Raw genomic sequence first — 22,233 nt, 5'->3', positions numbered from 1 at the left:
CCAATCCCCCACGTGGGTATGTGCCATGTCAGCGGCCAGGCAGCGCGCGCCCATCTCCCCCCGTTGCCAAGGTAGACGAGGAGATTCCTGACCAATCCCCCACGTGGGTATGTGCCATGTCAGCGGCCAGGCTGCGCGCGCTTATCTCCACGTGCGCGGACATCGCCGGTGGACGCAGGTTCAGGGTCGCTTAAGAAGTGCATTGCACTTAAAATAAACAGGTGGCCCACATCACGCGGAAAGGGTTCCAATAATGCTACAAAGACTTAATTTTCCTTTACATGGTGTTTATTGATGTTCGTACAGGAGGGGGTTTTTCGGGGACCAAAAGGGGCTGGCGCTTGATTTGACCATAACTGGCCTACCTTTGATGGGGCTACACAAAGTCACAGCTGCCCTATTTGCAAGGAGTCTCAAATAACCAGGACGTGGGACCTGCTGCTCAGTCCTGGGGCTTAGACAATTGTTGTGCGGTTGCGGTTGCGGGCTCGTGTTGCTTGAGCCCCTTTCAGGGAGGGGTTCAACTCCGGCATCGAGGCAGACGCTGACGACGACGCATTATCTCGCTTGTCTGCGGACTTCGCCGCCGAAGCATCGGTGTCCGACGCGGCGGCCATGGGAGCCCCTGACCTTTTGAGTCGCTGTCCAAGGGGTCGGCTCGATGGGGGAGTGAAAACTTCCTTGCTGCTGTCTCCTCCAAGGCGCAGAGGTCGCAGTTCGGGGCAGGTGAGCATCTCGGTGGCACTGGAACGTGGCAGCACCGGTAACTCCTTCAGCAACTGGGGGTCGAGCTCCAAGCATCTTTCAGTATAACTGCTAAAGACATCGCCGCAGTCGTCCAGTGTCGGCGATGGAGGGAACATGCTTCCGTTGAATGACACGAAGGAGGGACTCAACGAATAGGACAAGTCTGAGGGGGTGACTGTCAGCCTTCGCAGGAAGTCTCGGCAGCTTTGATAATCTTGTGACGGAAACGGGGATGATCCCAGGCTACCGCTGTTGCTTCTTTCCGGCGTGCAGGGTGGCACGGGAAGCGGAGCTGCCATTGGGGAATTCGGTGGTGACGATGACATCTCTCCAAGGGGGCTGGTCGGCGACTTGGGCCGGCAACCTTCGTCTTCGCTCACTCTTTCCGAGCTGCTTTTTGTGACCGATGAACTAGACTGGTCACTGCCTTCGTCTTCGCTAATGGCTCCAGCACGGTTGTTCCTGGTTGGCGAAATGGAGCTGCCTTCATCTTCGCTACCAGATTCTTCACTGCTGATGTCCTTTGTGACCAGCCTGGAGGGACAACTATCTTCTCCTTCACTGTCGGCTTGCTCACATGTACTCTTTTCACTGGCAGACTTTGAACGACAAGGAATGTCTTCTTCGCCAACTGATTCGGCGGGGCTACAGTCCTTTATCTGCGATGTGGAGTGGCAAGTACTGTCTTCTTCGCTCGCTGTTTCCCGGCAGATACTGTCTCTGGCCGGTGACACTGAACGGCTACTTTTTTCTCTGCTGGCTTCATCGAAGCAATGGTTCTTAGCCGGCGACTTTGTGCCGCAGCTCTCTCCCCCTTCACTGACTGTTTCCGAACGGTTGCTGTTTCCTGTCGGGGACTTGGTGCAGCAGATAAGTTCTCCTTCAGGGTTGGCTTCGACACAGCTACTCCCTCCTACTGGCGAAGTACAACGACAAGTGCCTTCTTCTATTGAGGCTGCTGCGGCACGGCTGGTGTTTCTTTTCGGCGAATTGTAACGGAAAGCACCAACTTCGCTTCCAGATTCATGGTTGCTTATGCTTCCAGTCGGCGATATCTTGGGGCCCGCTCTTTCTTTGATGTCAGCTTCTACGCGGCTACTATTTGTCAGGGATGTGGTGCGGTGGCTGTTTGCTTCGCCAATAGTTTCCCCGCAACTAGTGTTGCTTGTAGATGATTTCAAAGCCTGAGAAGGTTCTGTGACTGCTTCCACACAGCAAGTTTTCCTAATCGGCGACTGGGCCCGGCAAGGAGCTACTCCTTTGGACACTGCCTCCACGTGGCGAGTGTTTTCAATGCAGCAATCGTCCGCCGTTTCATCAAGAACCTGAAAGTGGGTAGATATGGCTGAGCCACCACTTACTGCATCGCAAAGCGTATCTCTGATTTCCTCGCTTTGACAGAGCTGAGCATGTTCTGCAGAAGGCCTACATCCATCGCCGTCTTGTCTGGTTTCACAAGTTGAAGGTACGCGGTCCGCAAAGCTGTCGAAGCTCAATGGGTTCAGCGGGCTACCAATGAATGTACAGCTCGTGGTTTCAAGTTGGGCCGAAGTGCTCGCGGTGTCATTGTTTGCCAAACAGCTCTTTAAATTGACCGAGGCCGCATCATCGTCGTATGAACCGATGGTCAGAAAAGAACAATATGATGAGACTGAGACATGACTGTCAAAGCTGCTGCTTACACTCGGGCATGAAAGTGGGGGCCCTTCGGATTCAACTAGCCGGATCAACTCGGACTGCCTTGACAACGGCGGGCAGCTGGCACTTGGCGTGGTTGCGCGCGTGGATGCGAAACCAGTGCTCAAAGACTCGTACACCTCGCCAGACATGGTAGATGATTTGCGTTCTACGTCCGTCCGGGCCGAAGATGCCTCGAACATGTCGAAGTATCTAGCTCCTGTTTGCGGCTCGAATACGTCAAAATCATCCCACTGAGACCCGTGGTTCACGCAGGGTGCCATCAACTTTTTCTTCTGTATTGTGATAGGCGTGGATGAGAAATTTGGGTCTAAGTTCACCCCTGAGAAAAAGTCTGCCTCCGCCAAAACCCCTTCTGCAGGATCAACCTCGCGTTTGCCATTGAGGACACCTAATTCTGCTGCGTTCCTTCGTTGGGATTCAGAGTCGGTATCGCGCACTACCATAGTATTTCTCCAGCTTTGTGCCATCAAGGTCGCTTCCGAGCCAAATGAATCATCACAGAAAGCCTCCGCCTCGTCAGAGTTGATGGCACCAGTTATGCCGTTATCCACCGAGCCATCGACTGTCGCACTTTTCGTTAACAGGTCGACGCCACCTTCTCGCGGTGAAATTGGTGTAGATGTGGCTAAAGGCCTGTTGGTCCCACCCTCTTCACTGCAGTCACCAGAGCCGGTCACATGGCTGTGGGTTGGCGGGCCAAACCCAGGCACATCTGTGTTCACCGCACCATCCAAATGCTCAAAGTCACCAAGTCCCATTCGACGTCGTCTATCTTCAATAATGGATCCCCGATTGGTGCAGCTGGCCGTAGTGCGAAGCCTACCATGTATACCCTCAATATGGTCGAGCGTAATGTCACCGCTTTTCTCGGAAGCACTTTTGCCGTCGCCAGCCCTGACGAAACCTTGAAAGCCATCGTTCCCAAGAGTTACCTCCTCTTTGCTTCCTTTGCTTCGGTGCTTTTCCAGCAGCCCTTCAAGGTGCCGGCAGGCTGAGCCCGCCAAACTTAGACACGATGTCTCCGCAGGTAATAGGGTAAAACTAGCATCCTCGATGCTGTGGGGCTCGAACATGTGGGAGACGTCTTCCCGCGTACCGTCTTTTTCGGAGTCGCAATTGCGGATTTTGCTGTCATCTGTGCCTGCTATGAAAGAGCGCTTGTGGTCACCGGAACCAGGTCCTGTTTCTGGGGCAGGAGGGGCACACGATTCTCGTCTCGACGGCGACGGCCAGCCAATCCTTGAGCTGGTTGCGCTGGCTTCGCTGACATCTCTGTACATGCTCAGGCTACGCTGACCGCTGAACACCGCCTTCCGGTCAGGATAGCATTTGGACATGGGTGATCTTGAGTCCAAGGATGTGAGCTGCAAAGTCGGGTATGTGGTGATTAACACAGTTAGGCACGCTGGTAGAATGGTCAGTACAATGCCGCCAAAATGTCGGAATCCGTTTTGGTTTGTTCATAAGCAGCGCAAAAGCCGTCGTACATGGCACCCCCTATCTGACTTGGAATTATCGTGTTGGTCTCAACATTCATGTGCACCTATGTACTGGATATTTAAACTTACTGCACGTTTATTCCGGATTTTACTTGATATTGGACAGTGACCTCCGGATATTGCCTGACGCCACAAACGTTATTTTTGTAGAAAAACGTTTCTACTGCTGCAGCATACTCCGGAGAGGTTGTTTCTACTGCCCGGAAAGAGAAAACAGCTACCTTTTCGACATACTTGCAGGTCAAGGCGCACGGATGGCAATCATAAGTATAATTTTCTGTATAACTCCCCAATTTCATATAAATTTCATAGCGTCAAAAAAGTACAAAGAATATAAATGTTTCCAGCCCAATTTTTATGCTCTAGTTTTGCAGTCCACTACGCCACAATAGAGTATATATTTTCTTGTCACCTTTAAACAGGTGTTAGTTTTAAACGATTGGTAAACAGGCGTTTTTATCTCATATAACCGCAAAATGTTGCTAACATGTTTGAATGAATGCACGCATATGTTTCTTGGTACGCGGTTGACTGCGTAGAATATGAAAGGATTAGCACAAAGAACGGACAGACGGGGGGGGGGGGGGGGGTGCGGGAACGGCGGAAACGACACTAAAAATATCGCGGAAAGAGCAATGACTGGCAGAAACTCCGCGCTGAGTTGGGACCATGACAGGCTTTATAAATAGTGAGCTGCCCATGTTCAGCAATCTTCGTTCGCCACAAAAGTTATTATCCAATGCAGCGCTATTCAGTTCAGTTGCGCAAAAGAGCACTGAAAAACACCGCTTGCTGTTGGACAGCATGACAGGCTTTATAAATAGTGAGCTGCCCATGTTCAGCAATCTTCGTTTGCCACAAAAGTTATTATCCAATGCAGCGCTATTCAGTTCAGTTGCGCAAAAGAGCACTGAAAAACACCGCTTGCTGTTGGACAGCGGAAGTCAGCGGTCGATCATTGAGACTGGGTTGGCAAAAGAAATAGGCGCAAAGCTTACACGAAAGGAAAATCTGACAATCGGTTTATTCGGAGGAGATAAGACAACCAAAACTATGGACGTAGTGCAAAAAACGCTGAGCCGCTTTGACACGCAAGAGTACTGAGAAAAGCAAAAAATCTAAGCCGCTTTTTTCTTTTCTTTTTGCGAGGGGGGGGGGGGGGGGGGTACCTTCACGCCCGGGCTCGACTGAGTGTTTAAATGAAGCTGTTTTTAAAGGTGGTAGTCTTTCTTAGGCTACTTGAACGCGAAAATTTCGGTCTGTCTGTATGTCTATTTGTCTGTCTATCTCTCTGTCTCTCTGTCACTCGATTCAGCCGCCCGGCCAAAGTGAAACAGAATACGGACAATAGGTTTATATACCCACCTCAAAATCTAAACGTATCATTTCGGCGGCAATGTTCATACTTCACAACATTGTTGTACAAGAACAAAACACTACGCAAATATGATATAAAAATCAATACATTAGTGTTTTTTGTAGCATCCCTTTATTAAAAATTCACGGATGCTTTAATTTTCAGATAGTAAATGCAATACTGCATCAACTGCAGAAAAAAATTCACTCCCTCGCCTGCTGTCACTCGCGCTACGATAGCTCTTTGTGCGTGGCGGAACTTGGAGACATGAAATGGTAGCAGCAACGAAAAGTTCCCCAAGATAGGTTCTACGTTCTGCTTGGAACACACGCGGAGCAGGGAAACGTGGTTCTATAAAAGTTGAGTAGGGTGCCTCGATTGATGCGCGTCTCCGCCAAACGGCAGCGCTGGCATCAAAGCATCCTGCCTGGAGCAGTGGAACACGGTAAATTTAAATTAACTTGAGCAAACCTCTGGAGTGTTTGTCTTGGGAGGAGCTAGACGGGAGAGGAACGGCATAAGAGGTGAGCGGGAAAGAGAAGGGAGGCATTTGCTTGGCAGTGGCGCCAGAGGACTATCGCCTTTCGTCGACATTTGCAACAAAAGCAGCTGATACGCGGCCAATTGTTTATTACCGTAGTTTCAAACAGGTAAAATTCAAATTAGGGGATCTTGCGCGCCGAAGCTAAACCTGGGCTATGAGGCGCGCCGTAGGGATTGGCTGGGGAATAAATTTGACCCCCCGAGTATCTTTAACGAGCGCCGAAACCTGGACACGCGGACGTTTTTCTTTCACCTCAACTTGAGAAGCAGGCACAGCCGATTGGAACCCGCATCTATGGGTTCCAGTGAGCATATCTTCGTACACGATGGTTTATTATTGCTTACCGCTGTGCAAGGCCAGCAGCCACCAAGAAAAGTAATTTCCTTTCACGACTTTCCCGTCGCTTCGGTGCGCGGGCAGTGAATGGAAAAATATCCTCAGATAAATACGCTTCTCATACGCAGCACTGTCAGGAGTGGGCTATCATAGCCATCTTTTCCATTCGGTGTGCTTGTGCTTACAAGCACACAGATAGTTAATACAAATGTAGCTCTCATTGTGACCGAAAAACACACTGCTGTCGGGAAAACAACGGAGCTTGCACATACAAAATTACACATCTCACTCGGCTTGTAAGAAATTACCCGAGGCCTTTCGTGTGAAATACAGTCGCCGACCATTTTTTCCGACTTAATCAGAATTATTCGGACTTATCAGCGGTTCCCTATGACGGCAACCGCCGATAAGTCCGAATAATCAAAAGTCCGATAAAAAGGATTCACCGAAAAAAAAAAGTTCATTGGCCCAACGGCTGGAAAAACGTGCGTATGCGTGTCTGTACACACGCATGCCTGCACGCGAATAAGTCCGCCTGCATTTGATTTGATTGATTGTAGGGTTTAACGCGCCGACGCAACGCAGGCGATGAGGCGCGCCGTAGTGGAGGGCTCCGGATTAATTTTGACCACCTGGGGATCTTTAACGTGCGCCGAAATCTCGTACACACGGGCGTTTTTGCTTTTCGCCTCCATCAGAAAAGCGGCCGCCGCGGCCGGGAATCGAACCCGCGACCTCGTGCTCAGCAGCGCAACGCCTTAGCCACTGAGCCACCGCGGCGGGTCGCCTGTATTTCCGCCAGTGTTTGTCCGTTACTGTAGACGGACAATAGCACTGTAAAGGCCCGTGCTAAATCAGTATTTGATGCCTCTGGCATCGGTGGCACGTCATCACCGGAGTCGCTGTCCACCTGAGCCGGTTTGAGGACATGGCGTACGATTTCGGCATCATCCTACTCGGCACAAGGCAGGACGGCACTATCGATGTTGGTGAAATCTTCAAACGTAGCCGCTCCCACATCGACACCGCTAGCACGAAGGTAATCGAAAATGTAGGATGGTGCGGCAGTCGGCATATCTCAGCTGTGGGGTTCTGGTCTGTGTAACTTTCCTCGTCCTCACAGCCAACCACAAATCTCGCATGCCAAAAGCAGTTGCAGATCGTGTCTTGCGTCACTGCCCTCCAAGCACCAGACAGGATGCTGACAGCCGACAGCACATCCAAAACGTAGCTTTTGTCGCTGTCCACACACAACAACACATCAGAAGGCGCGATCGGTAGTGCAGCTTCCAAGTTCTTGATGGCACCTTGGTCCATGGACTGCAACACACTGGCGGTATTCCGCAGCAAAACTTCCAAGAGTGCCGAAGCTGGAGTCCGAAAAAACGAACGGCGTGCTGTGCGGCGTCCGAACTATCGGTCGTGGATATACATGTACTTCAGCGGGACAAGTGGCCGTGCCGCAAAGGTGTCCGAATAAACAAGCGCGTCCAAATTTTCGGCGTCCGAATAAACGGTCGGCGACTGTATTTGCCCGTCGACAGACGGGGCTTCACGAAAAAAAAAAAAGGGGGGGGGGGGGGGGGGGGGTGAGGCGGCTATTCAGTCTGCTCAGGTTGCCTTAAGGCGAAAGGCTGGTGATGCTTACTTTAGATTGTCCAACTTATCCAAAAAATTCAATTTTACTTTATGTTTTTTTAAATTGTCTAAATGAAATTTATGCCTCTTTCGTCGCTTTCGACACTTTGCGTTTTGGCGCGAATTACTTAGATCGGCTCCTATTCTTTTGGAACGTCTCTGCATCTATTTCTTCCCTTTTGTTTCTTCGTCTTACGGCGTGAGTTACGTGACCAAGAAGACTGGTCCAATCACCAAAGCGGGTATGTCCGCGAAGGAACGAACAAAAAGAACCTTTATTCTTTCGATAGACACATGTAACGATAGGACATTGGGAGCGCCTTGGGCTGCTATTGAGACCGCATTCAAACTCAATCTGATCCCACATGTGTTATTCGCTTACTCTGCACAGCGGCGGCCATTTCATGAACGCACAACACCACTTTTTCGCAGAATGGGGCTCCTAAGCCTTTCACTTTAAATAGTTCCCCAAACGTCTATAGATAGGTTTTAAATGTTTCAATCAAAAATGCTCAAAAATAAAATATGATAGTCGACAAGACGGATATTGTATCAGCGTTGTTAATGTGTGTTTCGTTCACATTTGTATAGTTACAAGCTGAATCCGGAATAATTTGTCTTATGAGCAGATATCGCTAACGGTCGTTCTTCACTGATATGTTGCTGCGTTTTATGTGGACGGTAACCGATGGTTCTGCGAGCGAAGCGAAACTGACGAAGTCAGGTATGATGATGTTAAGGGACCTCTTTTGTAACTGGATGGTGTTGCACCGTGACGTCGGTAACAACGCCAATGGCCATCCAGCTGAGATTAAAAACTATTCGTTATTATTGTACTTCTGCGATATACTGGCTTATTTTGTTCAGGTTGCTTCCAAGTTTCTTTCCTGTTGACTTATGGAAACAACATTTTGACATTCCTATGATACCCTCTGCTTCTTTCTAACTCCCTTTTTCATTAAGGATAAATCCCAGGACATCCGGTAGCTGTCTCCCTACTTGAGTATTTAGCGGATACATTCGCACTCCATGGGAATGTGCCGCTGGGTTTCTGACTCTCTCACACATCCTATGTAGAATTCCCCATGAACCTGCTCGTGGATAGGCATTTCCGAGGATTACATTTTGAGTAATACATTCAACACCACCTATAGCGGCGCCAGCCGTGCCGACTCAGCAAGTGTTCTGCTCTGTCTGTCTCTGTTGCGTACGTGCGTGCGTGCGTCCTTGCGTGGGTGTATGGATGTGCGTGCGTAACGGTAATATGACGTATTTTCGTGGTCGCTTGATTACCACAACCGAGGGTCACTGAAGCTGCCAACGGGTAGTGCTACGTACACCGCGTACACATACGCTAATGAGCCAGGTAACATTGTCGCGTTATTGCGGCTATGTGATCTGGCAGCCAGCCGCCGCCACCAGGGAAGACACCTTGTTAGACAAGAACTATGTTTAGTTCTGATGGTCTTCTCTGGTCCCAGTCCTCGCCGTGACTGCCTCCCTCAGGACCAGCTGCCCAGGAGCATAGTTACAATCCTCCCTATATTAGACTATTTAAAGCGAGTAGCTGGGCCGACCTTCAACAGGTAACGCTGGCGCCTCACTCGCCATGACTGGCCTTTAGCACGGTGCGGTTTCGGTTTAGGCCGTAGGCTGCCGTGGTGCTCCGTGATGTGCGCACTTAGAAATGTGGACGCCACGTGGGAAACTTGCGCTGTAGGCGGATGTTGATTGATTGATTGATTGATTGATTGATTGATTGATTGATTGATTGATTGATTGATTGATTGATTGATTGATTGATTGATTGATTGATTGATTGATTGATTGATTGATTGATTGAGGCGAAAAGCAAAAACGCCCGTGTGTACGAGATTTCGGCGCACGTTAAATATCCCCAGGTGGTCAAAATTAATCCGGAGCCCTCCACTACGGCGCGCCTCATCGCCTGCGTTGCGTCGGCGCGTTAAACCCTACAATCAATCAATTGATTGATTGATTGATTGATTGATTGATTGATTGATTGATTGATTGATTGATTGATTGATTGATTGACTGACTGACTGACTGACTGACTGACTGACTGACTGACTGACTGACTGACTGACTGACTGACTGACTGACTGACTGAGTGATTGATTGATTGATTGATTGATTGATTGATTGATTGATTGATTGATTGATTGATTTAACCCGCCGATGCAACGCAGGCGATGAGGCGCGCCCTAGTGGAAGGCCCCGGATTAATTTCCACCACCTGGGGATCTTTAACGTGCGCCGAAATCTCGCACACACGGACGTTTTTGCTTTTCGCCTCCATCAGAAAAGCAGCCGCCGCGGCCGGGAATCGAACCCGCATCCTCGTGCTCAGCAGCACGCCTTAGCCGCTGAGGGCAGTCGGATGTACTTGCTGCGATCGGGACCTCAAGGTGTGGGAAGAATTGCCGTGGGAGTCTTAATGACCGCAACTTCGTGAAGACTGTCCGAGTGTGCGGTCTTCTGCAATGCACCGCTTTCCACATGGTGAGCGCGACATGAAAATTCGGCTGCGCTGGATCGCCATTCTCCAACGGTGGAATTTTGTTTCAGGAACAAATTTTGTTTCAAGCGCGATTTGTTCAGACCGTTACGGAAGGCTTCTGGCAAGCGCAGTGCAATTCACACCGATCTGCCTTAGCATGGTTGTTCTATGCAGGCGTCCTGTTGGGTTTACGCGTTGCGTGCGTGATGTCGCGACGAAACATGTCCGGCTGGCTGTTTAAAGGGACCCTGCAACACTTTCGATAAGCGCTTTCGCTCTTTCCTTCGCGTCTGGAACCACTGCGAAAGCTATAGTTATTGCCAGAACAGAGCAGCACTGCGTGATTTGCTCGTCGCACCAGATACGCGTTCCATTTCTGCTGTTTTTTGTGGGTTTTTTAAAGTTGCCATCGCTGCTGTTTTTTGTGGCTTTTTTAAAGTTGCCATCGAAAAGCGTTCATTGCTGCAACTGAACAAAAACAGCCCAACAGGCGCTAAATGGCCTTAGTTGCGTAATTGGAGTCGTCGAAAACCGTCAAGATCGAGAAAGACCGAAAAATCTTTTGGCCGAGTTTACAAGTTATTTGATGGGCATATAGCAGTAATTTTTGGCTGAGGCACTTTGCGACCCCCTAATGTAAGTACTGGGTGTGTCGGGTGACTACATGCTGCAAGCATTTAAGATTTCGAAAAAAGGTTGAAAAAAGCGTGCAGGTTCCCTTTAAGCTAACCTATCGGAGCGGTGACTTCCAGTTTCTTTTCTAGAATTCGCTAGCGCATGTAACCTTTGCCATGGCGTACAATATCTGGTCTCGCGTTAAGTGCCCGAAACACCTTTCATCGCAACGTCGGCGTCCCCAGAGTACCGCCGTTCGGCACAGCTGCTAGCACATCCTTTGCACTTGCGACAACCGCAGAAACCCGGCTTCAGTAAGCATTGCATGCGTTTCGTCGCACTGCAGACCTGTATTATGCACGTTGGCGCTACCAGACGTAAGCCGTTGCGTTGCGCTCGAGGCTGCAGCTTCGACGTTGTTTCCAACCGTGTTAGTAATGCGGGAGCGAACGAATCGTACATGCTCATGAGATAAAAGTGCGGCAAGCAGAGGCTCAAAGCCGTTTCATTTATATCAGGGGTCGGCAACCTTTTCAGGTGAAGGGCCAAGTTTCATGAATCCAACCCGGCAAGAACCGGCCAGAAAATAGGGGCAGGGAAGGCGGTGCTTCCTTTGGACCGATGAAAAGAAGGGAAGTGAAGACGTTATCTGGCGAAGTGTGAAGATTGGAAGCAATACCAACTGTAAGTGATCTTGCTTTGTTCCTGGCTAATCGTACTTGAGGTTAGAATTGCCGTGTGAGCCTTCAGAAGTAACAAAGGGAGGGGGGTTCTGACGTCGTGCCCGGGGGTCACATAATACTTTCCCGCGTGCGGCCCGCCGTAGGTTGCCCCCCTGATATACATGGTTGTTGTGTACGTAGAAATTGAAAAAAATGCCATAAAAAAAACTATGAAACGCGTGAACAGGAGACTGGCGATGGGCGCTATTCAGAACAGCTTAGCCTTATGGCCCATTTTTCTGGACTGAGTAGTCTCTGGAAGTTGGCACACAATATCTACGCGTCCCATAAGTGCTTATTCACAGCGACACTCCGAAAATACCGTGTGTACTCGATTCTAAGCACCCCCTTTTTTCCAAGATCGCGATGCCCAAAGTGAAGGCTGTGCTTAGATTCGAAAAACGTAAATTGCCCCTTCCACCCCGCTACTCCGCCGCTTTCTTTCGCGGTCGTATCTCGACGAGACGGGCGCAAGGAATAACGTATTGTTATTCAACATATACTTCACCGAAAAAAATGTGGTTGATTCCTCTGCCATAGGAATCGGTAAAACACGAAAGTGAAATGTGCAGCGAAATCTGCAGCGAAATGATTTGCGGGTCAGCGGCTGTCTTGTGGATATGCTTGGTGAGTGACGCCCAGCTGGCGGGTCGCTTTGGCAAAGGTGTACTCGCGTCATCACCGTGACGGATATGACGTAAGTGAAATATTGGTGTATCCTGGCATAAACCACTTTCTTGTTAAAATATAAAACAAACAACCCTAAGTATATAAAGTAAGTAAACCCTAAGTATATAAACAAACAACCCTAAGTATAACGTACTATTTAGTGCTAAATGTTGCTTCCCCGGAAGAAGACCCTGTGTACAGGGGTGCACTCGTTACAGGCCGCTTGCTTTGTTGTAGTGGCGTCATTTCCGTGACGGATATGACTGAAATAACATCTTTGTGTATCCAGGCATGAAACACTTTCGTGTTAATATTCTGCGCCGTATTGTTCATCAGACCGTATGAAGGTATTTGGCCCAGTACAGACTGGAATTTCTATGTGAATGGCAGGAAGTCATTTCTCTGAGTCTCTATCCTTAACAGTAGTGCTCAAAGAAGACATTTCTCTGGGTCTCTATCCTTAAAAGCAGTGCTCAACTACATAGGTGCAACGATGTCTGGGACATGATTTGGCCACCCCTGTGTAGCATTCGGCTCGAACCTCCCATACGGGAAGAGGCCGTCGTCCTACAGAAGTTGTAAATAGACTGAACAATGAATGAATGAATGAATGAATTTACGAACGTGGTGTCTCAATGTGCCCCCACGGCCGATACATACACGCGGAGTGCTTGCACAGCCACTCACCTGTAGACCAAGTTTGGCAATGACTGCGTCTCGTGGGTAGGGTTCTCGCGGGGCACCAACAAGCCCAGAAGAGGGTCCGGGCTCTCGTGAGTGCGACAGCTCCGGATCGCCTCCGTGCCGGCTGTCGCTGCTGCTCCGGTCGCGTGCCCCGGTGGCGGCTGAGCGGCGGCGAAGGGTCCAGATGGATTCGACGCTGGAGGCAATGGAGAGGTCCTCCTCCCGGTTCGCGAAGCTCTGCTCCGGCACCGGCCACTCCGGCACCAGTTTTCCAACCCAAGGCACTCCCTCGTAATCGTCCACGGCCGTCGCAGAGCAGCGGTGTCCGAGCCCCGTGACTGCACGCCGCCGCGTGCGGGTATTATTGCGCGCAAAACATGATGGGGTTGATAATATTTCATCGGCAGTGCTGTCCTCATCGCAATGAAACCTGTCTAAGGTAAAATTAGCAGTCCTAAAATGAGTATGCCTTAGGCTTTCCTAGGGTTACCCTGTGATTTTTTTTTCACGTAGCCATGAAGTAATGTAGGTCAGAACAATAATGCAGCCCCAGAGCTTGAAACGACGATATTATTGTTATCGTGCTGAATTGCAAACCTTTTACTTCATAGACCTCCATATGAGGCCTAGTTTAAAAATGTACAGGCACTATCTCATGAAGATAAGTTTTACTTCATAGACCTCCAGAAGCCTAGTTTAAAAAAGCAGTCGCCAATACCCACAGTAGGTTATTTAGAATTGAACCTATATTTTTTGCGCTGCATGGTGCATTTCAGCCTACTCTCACGCCATGACAACGTAAAGGGATGTGTTGGAGGCGAAAAGCAAAACCGCCCGTGTGTGCGAGATTTCGGCGCACGTTACAGATCCACAGGTGGTCAAAATTAATCCGGAGCCTCCACTACGGCGCGCCTCATCGCCTGCGTTGCGTCGGTGCGTTAAACCCCACAATCAGTCAATCAATCAATCAATCAATCAATCAATCAATCAATCAATCAATCAATCAATCAATCAATCAATCAATCAATCAATACTTTCGATCAATCAATCAATCAATCAATCAATACTTTCGAGCGTTCGCCAAGGTTACAAAACCTGTTTTACCATCTCCTTACACACTATTACCGGGAATAGTTGTGCCTTCTGCCACAACTGACAACCGCGGAGACCTGTAATTTGTTTTCTTCATTTTCGCTGTTGTCGGTAATTAGAAGCTGGCTGTTCCCTTTGTTCGAAAAATTGCTGCATACAGAAGCGGACGCCTAACTCGAACTTTTCACGCTACGTACAGAACCGGCTTCGCAATTAATGGGGCGATGCCGGCAATGTTTCTCACGGAGCGGTATTACAAACGGTACTTTAAGCAGTGCGTTGAGCTAGTGTATTTTATGTATTGTTAAGATGAAAAGTTACGCACACGTAAAATCTGGTAAGTACAAGCATCAAAAGTCAACCGAGCGCAAAGAAACAGCTGTGAGAACTAGCCTGAGTGTAGGAGACCACAAATGCGAGAATCCCTAAACTGAAGCCTCGGAGACGGGCGTCGCAGCGCCGCCCGTGGTCGCGCTCGCCGCCAATAGGCGAGTGCACCTGGCGGTCCTTTCTAGAAATGTTGCGAAAGTGGGTAAAGTGGCGCGCACTAAGAAGAATCCGCCCGTCGGGAGCGCCAGCGAGAGCTGGAGCAGAAACGGGCGTGAACGGGAATCACTCTGCTCGTTTTGGGAAGCTCTACGAAGCTTAGCCTTAGGATTATGGAAAGCTAAGCAGCTTCGCTGACTACCGTCTCTTCTGAAAACTTCAGATATTTCTAAAGCCCACACATGGCGCCTTCTTCAAAGTGGTACCTATCCAAATCCTGCGTCCTGACCAACATTCATCCAAGTCTATACCGTACTTTGGCCTGCGCTGCCTATGTGGCGGTCATGCCACACTACCCCATATCTGGGCTTCCCCCAAATAAGTCTCTTTCTCATTAAGAGGAACGACGGGACACCGGGCTACGCAGTTTGGACCCGCCTCTACAGGCCCGTTTGGTTGCCAGGGCTGCCGAGGTCGTAGTTCACGCTCACAGCCATTAACGCGACCAATCACCAGCATCGCTTTCAAGGTGCATCTTCGCCAACATTTCGTGAAATAAAGTTTATTCTCTCTCTGTCTCTGCCAAGTTCTGTGCGAGAACAGCTTCACTGTTAGAAATAGAATCTGCGCTGGGACAACCGCGCAACACGTGCATGCGCCTGTAGTCCCAGCGCCGAATATTTTAGTTTAATCGCGTGCTTGCCCTCGTCATTCATCAAATTCGCACATTTGGTCATTCTGAGGCATTCTGGTGAAGCCCACCTGCGGTAATTTCTTAGAATGCTGTTTTGGCTGTGGCCTATGTCGTGTTGCTGGATCGAAGCATGGATCCCCCAGACGCTGCTCCTCAAAAGCATCACGGACGCCTACTCCCCGTCTATATGCGTGTGAATGGAGTTCCTGGTTATGTGCCCCGCTTGTATGTATTAACTTTCCTCCGGGCGGGTTGATTTTATTCATCATCATCATCATCATCATCATCGCCAGCCTATCTTCGCCCACTGCAGGGCAAAGGTGTCTCCCATTGTTCTCCAACTACCCCGGTCCTGCGCTAACTGCGACCAACGTGTCCCCGCACACTTCTTGATCTCATCTGCCCATCTAACTTTCTGCCGCCCCCTGCCACGTTTGCCTTCTCTAGGGATCCACCCTGTTACCCTTGATGACCAGTAAGGGTTCATTGCAGAAGGAATGTAAATGGCATCGCGAAAAATGCGTGGCTAGCGGGCACTCACTCGAGTGGTCAGTGGCCACGTCATCTGGCCCAGCGGCGTTGTCCTGGCCCACCAGCTGGAAGGGGCAGCCCTGCTCGGCGTCCAGCCACCACTTCGGGCGCTCTTCTCGAACTCTGCGGGACCGGAAGAGGCGACGAAACATGCGGCGGGCACCGGCAGCGCCTGCGCGCGGGAACAGCTTTAGGTGAAAGCACCGCACACGCGCTCTAATCCATGCAGCACTGTTGTAGTAACGTGCTGGGGCCCTCCGTTGTCGCGCTAAACGTGTTGCGGAAGTGACTCCAGGCTAAAATTTATCCCTGCCTTCGTCCGTGTATATATGCGCACATCATGAACTATTGTCTTTGCCATCATCTTTGTCAGCGTAAAGGTTGTGTCATTGAGAGCACGATCATGACACCTCTAGGGTGGCAAGCAGATCCGCATCCGCAAAAGGAAATTTAATTAGCTTTAGCAAGTGCTTCAGACACGCTATTTTCAATAAAGTACACAACGCTACCCAGCCCTACGAGATGGGAAGCGAAGAGAACGGCTCCCGTTAGAATAATGGTCACGTTTAAGTTAAAGGAGTACTGACACGAAATTTTCGTGTTACGTTTTTTTCGCTGCTATGCGTGCCTGCCAGCCCACTAATCATAGAACGACAGATTACACGGTCGAGCGCAGCGTAAACATTCATTTACGGCGTCGTTATTTCGTGCCAGTTTCGGTTTCGACTGAAAAACGCTGAGCGGCCGCCATAAAAGGATGTATCACATGACGTCACCATTCTTGCCGCATCGCTGCCTCTCTGGAAGCGCGCGCAAGCGAGCGCACGCCCGCGCCCAGACCGGCCGAGGTCTTCGCCGTCCCCACAGGCCCGGGCAGCATGACGTCAGTCAGGGAGAGCGGAGGCAACTTCGGGCTTTTCGTGTTTGTTTTATCTCCAGCTGCTCGGAGGTTTTACTACCGCAATGTCGTGGGGGAGGGTGCGTGGGTCGGGGGGGCGGTGCTTGAATGTGCTCACCGCGAGTGCCATTTAGTCTTCAGCCCTGTTATTAATGGCTGCAACGAGCTACCGTATTTACACGCGCAATGATCGCACTTTTTGTTCAAAAAATTTGATGTAAATTTAGGGTGCGTTATTTACGCGGGGTAAATTTTTTCCGAAAACATTTTTGAGCACAGGAAGCGCAAGCAAGTTTCGGGTAAAAAATTTTACGATAGGTCTCCTGAACATAATAAAAATTATAGAGAAAAACATAATAAAAACTCCGCACAGCGCTGCCAGCCGCTTCGAAATGTGACGCAAAATTCAGTGTTTTCATGAATTACGGAACGCGCCGGAACGAGTTTGCTGTGAGGTGACAACAGGTCGACCAATAAGTGGCGGCCGCTATCACAGTGCGGGACATCAAAACAGACATGGGGGCCGACGCAGCATGCTGAGCGCATTTTTTCTTTGTCTTCTGAGTATATTATCTGCATTTAGTGAGAGTTTCTTGCCAATTAATATCGGCAAGTCTGCGTCAGTAACGTAGCCATATCACTTTAAAAGGGAAGAAAACAGAAGTAAGCACGGTCATCATCAGCAAGACTTGGCACACAATACGACATACTGCTGCAGAAAGTTCAGGGTGCGTGCATTGCACGGGGAATTAAAATTTGAATTTTGACGACGAACTTCAGGGGTGCGATCATTACGCGAGTGCGATAATTATGCGCGTAAATACGGTAATTTAGTTTTGTGAACAGTACTTCAGAACGCTGGAGAAACTAAGTTGCCGCTTTTCTTCAGTACCACTGCCAACAATTTACGGCTCGTTCCGCTTACAAAGAGCTTCGTACTTTTTTAAAAGCTTCATGCACTATATAGCCGGAAAAACCTGGACGTTCTTGTAGCCACAATTATGCATGTTTCTGCAGCACAAATATTTTTCTATCGAACAATTTTGAGACTACTTGAACCAGAGCCTACACAAGGGTATTTGTGTACATTCAAACGACTTACTAAAATAGCAGGCAACGCAAATATAACAAAACATACACGGACGAGTGACGTCATTGCCTGGCAGAAATTCTGTGAGCCCTTTACGGTGTTGGGGTACAAGCTTAAGCCTTGCTTGGAGTTGCAACAATCGGGAAAATAAGGTCGAACGGCGCTGCGCAACCGGTTGTCGCCATTAGCCAACGGCGAGGCGACTACTCGTAAAACTCGCTCGAGCATCGAAGAGAAACCCGAAAGCTTCAATGATGATTTCATAGTGCCAAATTAAGCCGAGGTGGAATTTGGCTATCGCAGCACCGTTCCAGTTGCACAACATCGGCACCAGCAGAGGTTAGCGCTGACGCAATGGTATGTTGGGTTTGCTTTCAACCACGACATGCAGAAAGGAGGTGTTTTCTCTATAACTAAGCAACGTAGACCAGTAAGAAAAAAGGTCACTGCAGTGGTAGCCCGACATCCGCGAAATTGATTATTTGCTTAGTCAACCTTACAACGCATAGGCAGCAGGTGTGAAAATCATTCGCCAGTATAAGGGCCCATCTGGCACATATATTGCATCCTTGATTGATGGCCTCTGGGGAATTACGCACACACACCCAGCCATAACTGCGGCCCAAAGGTGCTGTAAACGTTCCAGGTGCTGTGAACGTTTTCCGCAGTGATGCATACACATCACAACCGCATAGAAACTTCTACATAATAAAAAAGCGTCAAAGCTCGTTCTACTCAGCTATTCCACCTGCTACGTTCACGCTCACAATGGGCTCGCCTCAACCTGAAAACTCGCCCACAACTACCATCTCATTCTGAACAATTCACAGCAGTTTCACGAGAAACGCCTGAAAAACATTGGCGCCATGAGAACCTTGGCAACCATATCCATTGCACCGTGGCAAAAATGCTCAGGTTCGCAGAATTGGTGTCTGTACACTGTCGCCATCATTGGATTGAGCCGTGACTGTCCCTCGTCGAGCGAACTCCGATGGACGCGGAGCTTACCTGTGTCGCGCTTGAGGTTGCTGCGTGGCTAAGGAAGGGGGTGCACCGAAGAATTCTGCTCCCGGTGGTCTAGGAGCCACATCCTGGACCGCTGGGATGGCGCGAGCTACGTGTTCCACTTTGACGGCACCCCCGCACGAAGACGAAGAAACCGCACTCCAGGGGGCGCGTGCTTGTGGTTGTTCCTTCACCCGTGGCACATGCCCACTGGGGGGATTGGCATAGAAAACGCAGTAGCTCTTTAGGGCTAGTACGCCCACCTCATAACACAAGAAAATGAGAGTGTAGAATTCCAGTAAATAAATGGCCACACAATTACAAAATGGAATCAGGAAAAAAATCTGCTGTTGTTCCTTCAGTCGTGGCACATACCCACTTGGGGGATTGGCCTACAAACTTGGTAGCTTTTTGGGCCTAATGCGTCCACTTCCTAGCACTGTAAAATAAATGTCTACGAATTCAAATGTAGAAAATACCACGAAATTACCCAAGGAAGGAAGGAAGGGTGTGGAAGGAAGGCAGGAACGTTAACCTGGGTAGACCCTAGTTTGCCATCCTGCACGTGGGAAAGAAAAAAATAGGCAAGAAAGAGAAAGCAAAGAATAAAGAAAAGTGGGAGCAGACAGGTATGTTTAACGGTGAAGCACTAAACATTGAAGTTCAGTGGTTGTCACTGGAGCCTTTCAGTCTATAGTCTGGTGTTTAAGTTCGCCGCCCGTTGAAAGCATGAAAAATGTTTTTCCGATAAAATTGGACAAAAATTATGTATTCATGTCATCGAATAAATGATTAATAAAGGAACCTATTTTTTCACCGGTAAAATAAGCAGCAGCAGCGCAGTTAACAGGGAAGTCGTCATTAGCAACTGATAGAACACGCTGCTATAAATTACTGTTGAGTATTGTAATGGGACATGATACTGGACGAACAACACGCAGGGGAAGGACACTGCTATTCATCATGAAACAGTACCAACCAGCCCCGCTTACAACATTTCTACACTGTAAACGCAAACTAGCCGGAAATGGAGTTTTAATCAAGTAATGTGCCCTGAAAAGTACTTATAGCAAAAAATGTACTCCCTAGGCATGGTCTAAAAATGTGGACGAACCTCCATGGTAGTACCGTTGCCCATCCGTGTAGCAAAAGGGAGGATTTAGAACCACTTAACACCATTTGTGAGATGGCGTTCGGTTCCTTGTATAGTACCACGTCCAAAATAAACTCCCCATCTGGGATAATCATCTCAAGCGGGCGGTCGCCATGTTAGTCTTCTGTTGTTTCCGTGTATCAGCACTTTAACCCTGGCCTAATGCTAATTAGAACGAGTAAGCAGGACGCGACGGTTGCATGCAGCTACAAACCCCATACCGTACGTATACCCGTATAGATGCTTCAGCCAGCGCGATCACAGGCAGACAGCGCGGCCGTGTTGTTTCAATCTGTTTATTTTGGCGATAGGTGTTGTCAAACTCTGCTGATAACAAAGAGACAGTTCTTGCCGTTGCAAACAATTGCAATGCTCATCTGCTTCGCTTGCTTCCGCATATATAGACGATTGAAATCCTCGTGCCAGCGCGCCAACGCACCCGACTGCAGCGACTCAACTTGCCCTGGCGGCTCGACTTGCTGCCCGCATGTAAATAACCTCCGTGCTATCAACGCAGCGCGGCCGGTGTCTCGGTGCGGCCGGAGCTTCAAGCTTCGCCTTGGGCCATCGTTTTTTCTTATTTGAGAAGGACTAGTAGTGCCATTTGGTGGAGAGATTTTTATGTGCCCCTGTCACGCGAGGAACGGCCGCTAACAGCATTTGGATACGGCGACAGCTGTGGACAGCTCGCTGGTAAGTGGTCTGTTATCAGTCGATCCGTTTGTCAAACGTTTGGATAGGGTTAACTGCGAAGTACCCGTGCCGCACACAGCACGTACACGCACGGGCAAAGAAAAAAGCGCACACTCGTTTTATTGTACTTGTTTGTGGCTTTTGGGGTATGCATTCGCATTATTTTGTAGGCCGGTTTGTAACAGGGCATTCGAGATGAAATCGTTTGTCGCGCGCGGAGTCGTTTCAAAGCAACGTGACGGTTACTCAGGTAGCCGAATCGCCTCCGACAGCGGTGCATCGTCGGGCCCGGTCGGTGAATATTGTGGGACTCTGTCTCTCGTATGCATTGAACTGCTCGTGTTCTTTTTAGTTAACTGCTCTACTTTGTACTATCTATTTGTTAACGCTCCTGATGGCTTGCCTGTCCAAATATAAGTCTTTGTGTTGTTTTCGTTCAAGGCTCTGACTCATTCTTAGCGCTCTGGTCGGCGAAAGCCGCAGATCAAACGGCCACCCCCTTCGAAAACTGTGCCCTGTATATTCGGTGGGGTTGTTTGCTCGCTTGAGTCGACTCTTCACATCTAACAGCGTACCCTATTAAGGAAACGGTGACATGCGTAAAAGATGCTATGAGCCTATCGAACGATTAAATGCATATAGTGTGGACCACGACGGCGACGTGGTTCGAAACCGAAATGTTTTTATTCCCTTTCGGATGATAATGAGGGGTCTGTATACAATCGGGGCCCGTCAGTCGCCAGCTAAGGCCACGTAATTAAAAACACAAATTCATGCCCTTATGGAAGAGAACCGAGTTTGCCGTAGCATGACACAAGTCTGCCGGGCATAAAAAAGGATATCATTTTTTAGAAGAACAACGCACACACTCTTCTTTTGTTGGTAATAACTTTGTCATAATCAATAGTAAGACCATACACAAAAATTACTCGATTCATCTGACACTCGATTTTGACACGGAGCTTGCAGCTCCAAAAAGTGCACTGTGGTTTTGCGTGACGGAAACTTCTACAATCACGGTAAATTAACTAAGGCAGGTGTGTGTGGCATGCAGCGTTGGTACGTTTGCGAGAATAGCGTTTCCATTTCAGCTGTTTTTTTACGTAATACCTTACGTAATGCGAACAAATGTCGCAATAACACAAAGTTCAAAGTACTTATTTACAAAAAGGCAAAAAGACTGTTTCGCACCATAAACAAAAATGTACAGGCACTATCTCATGAAGATAAGTTTTAGTTGCCACACAAGCTAAAAAAACATTGTTACATAACACTAACATTCACCGAAAACTGCACAAGAAACACTTTTGTACTCTTCGGATATATTTCATACAGGAATAAGCTAGCTATTGTAAAAACATTTTTTGCTGTTCTCTTTTGAGCATGGCCCGAAGTTTCTTTACTCTTTACTGCCATCCTTACACCAATTGCTCTATGTTCGGTACGCAGTTAACCTGCGTCCATTTCATCAGCATTCGGTGGGGGATATGGCTTTCGTGAGCCTTCGTCCGCGCATCTGGTTCTCTTCAGTCGGCTTTCCTGTATCCCACCTCTAATC

At 49.0% G+C, this 22,233-nt stretch overlaps 2 protein-coding genes across 2 annotated transcripts in view; one reads left to right on the top strand and one right to left on the bottom strand.

The window, feature by feature from the left end:
* Window positions 1-290: 290 nt before the first annotated feature.
* LOC144175132 (uncharacterized) lies at window positions 291-19,084 on the bottom strand. The gene is made up of 4 exons (XM_077704218.1): window positions 18,833-19,084; window positions 15,847-16,008; window positions 13,037-13,371; window positions 291-3,812 (listed from the first exon to the last, which is right to left on the bottom strand). The coding sequence occupies exons 2-4, from the start codon at window positions 15,986-15,988 to the stop codon at window positions 456-458; spliced, it is 3,834 nt and encodes a 1,277-aa protein (XP_077560344.1). The 5' UTR covers window positions 15,989-16,008; window positions 18,833-19,084; the 3' UTR covers window positions 291-455.
* Window positions 11,470-22,233, top strand: part of LOC144175133 (mitochondrial 2-oxodicarboxylate carrier-like) — a 45,535-nt gene continuing 34,771 nt past the window's right edge. The window contains exon 1 of the mRNA XM_077704220.1: window positions 11,470-11,642. The gene's annotated coding sequence lies outside the window, so the exon portion shown is untranslated. The remainder of the gene's footprint in view (window positions 11,643-22,233) is intronic.

This window comes from Haemaphysalis longicornis, unplaced genomic scaffold, assembly GCF_048455015.1.
Source record: "Haemaphysalis longicornis isolate Haplotype H1 unplaced genomic scaffold, Haemaphysalis longicornis Haplotype H1 scaffold_3, whole genome shotgun sequence".
In the NCBI taxonomy this organism is placed as follows: Eukaryota; Metazoa; Arthropoda; class Arachnida; order Ixodida; family Ixodidae; genus Haemaphysalis; species Haemaphysalis longicornis.
Note: the sequence above shows the minus strand (reverse complement) of the source record. Positions and strands in the feature narration are given on the sequence as shown.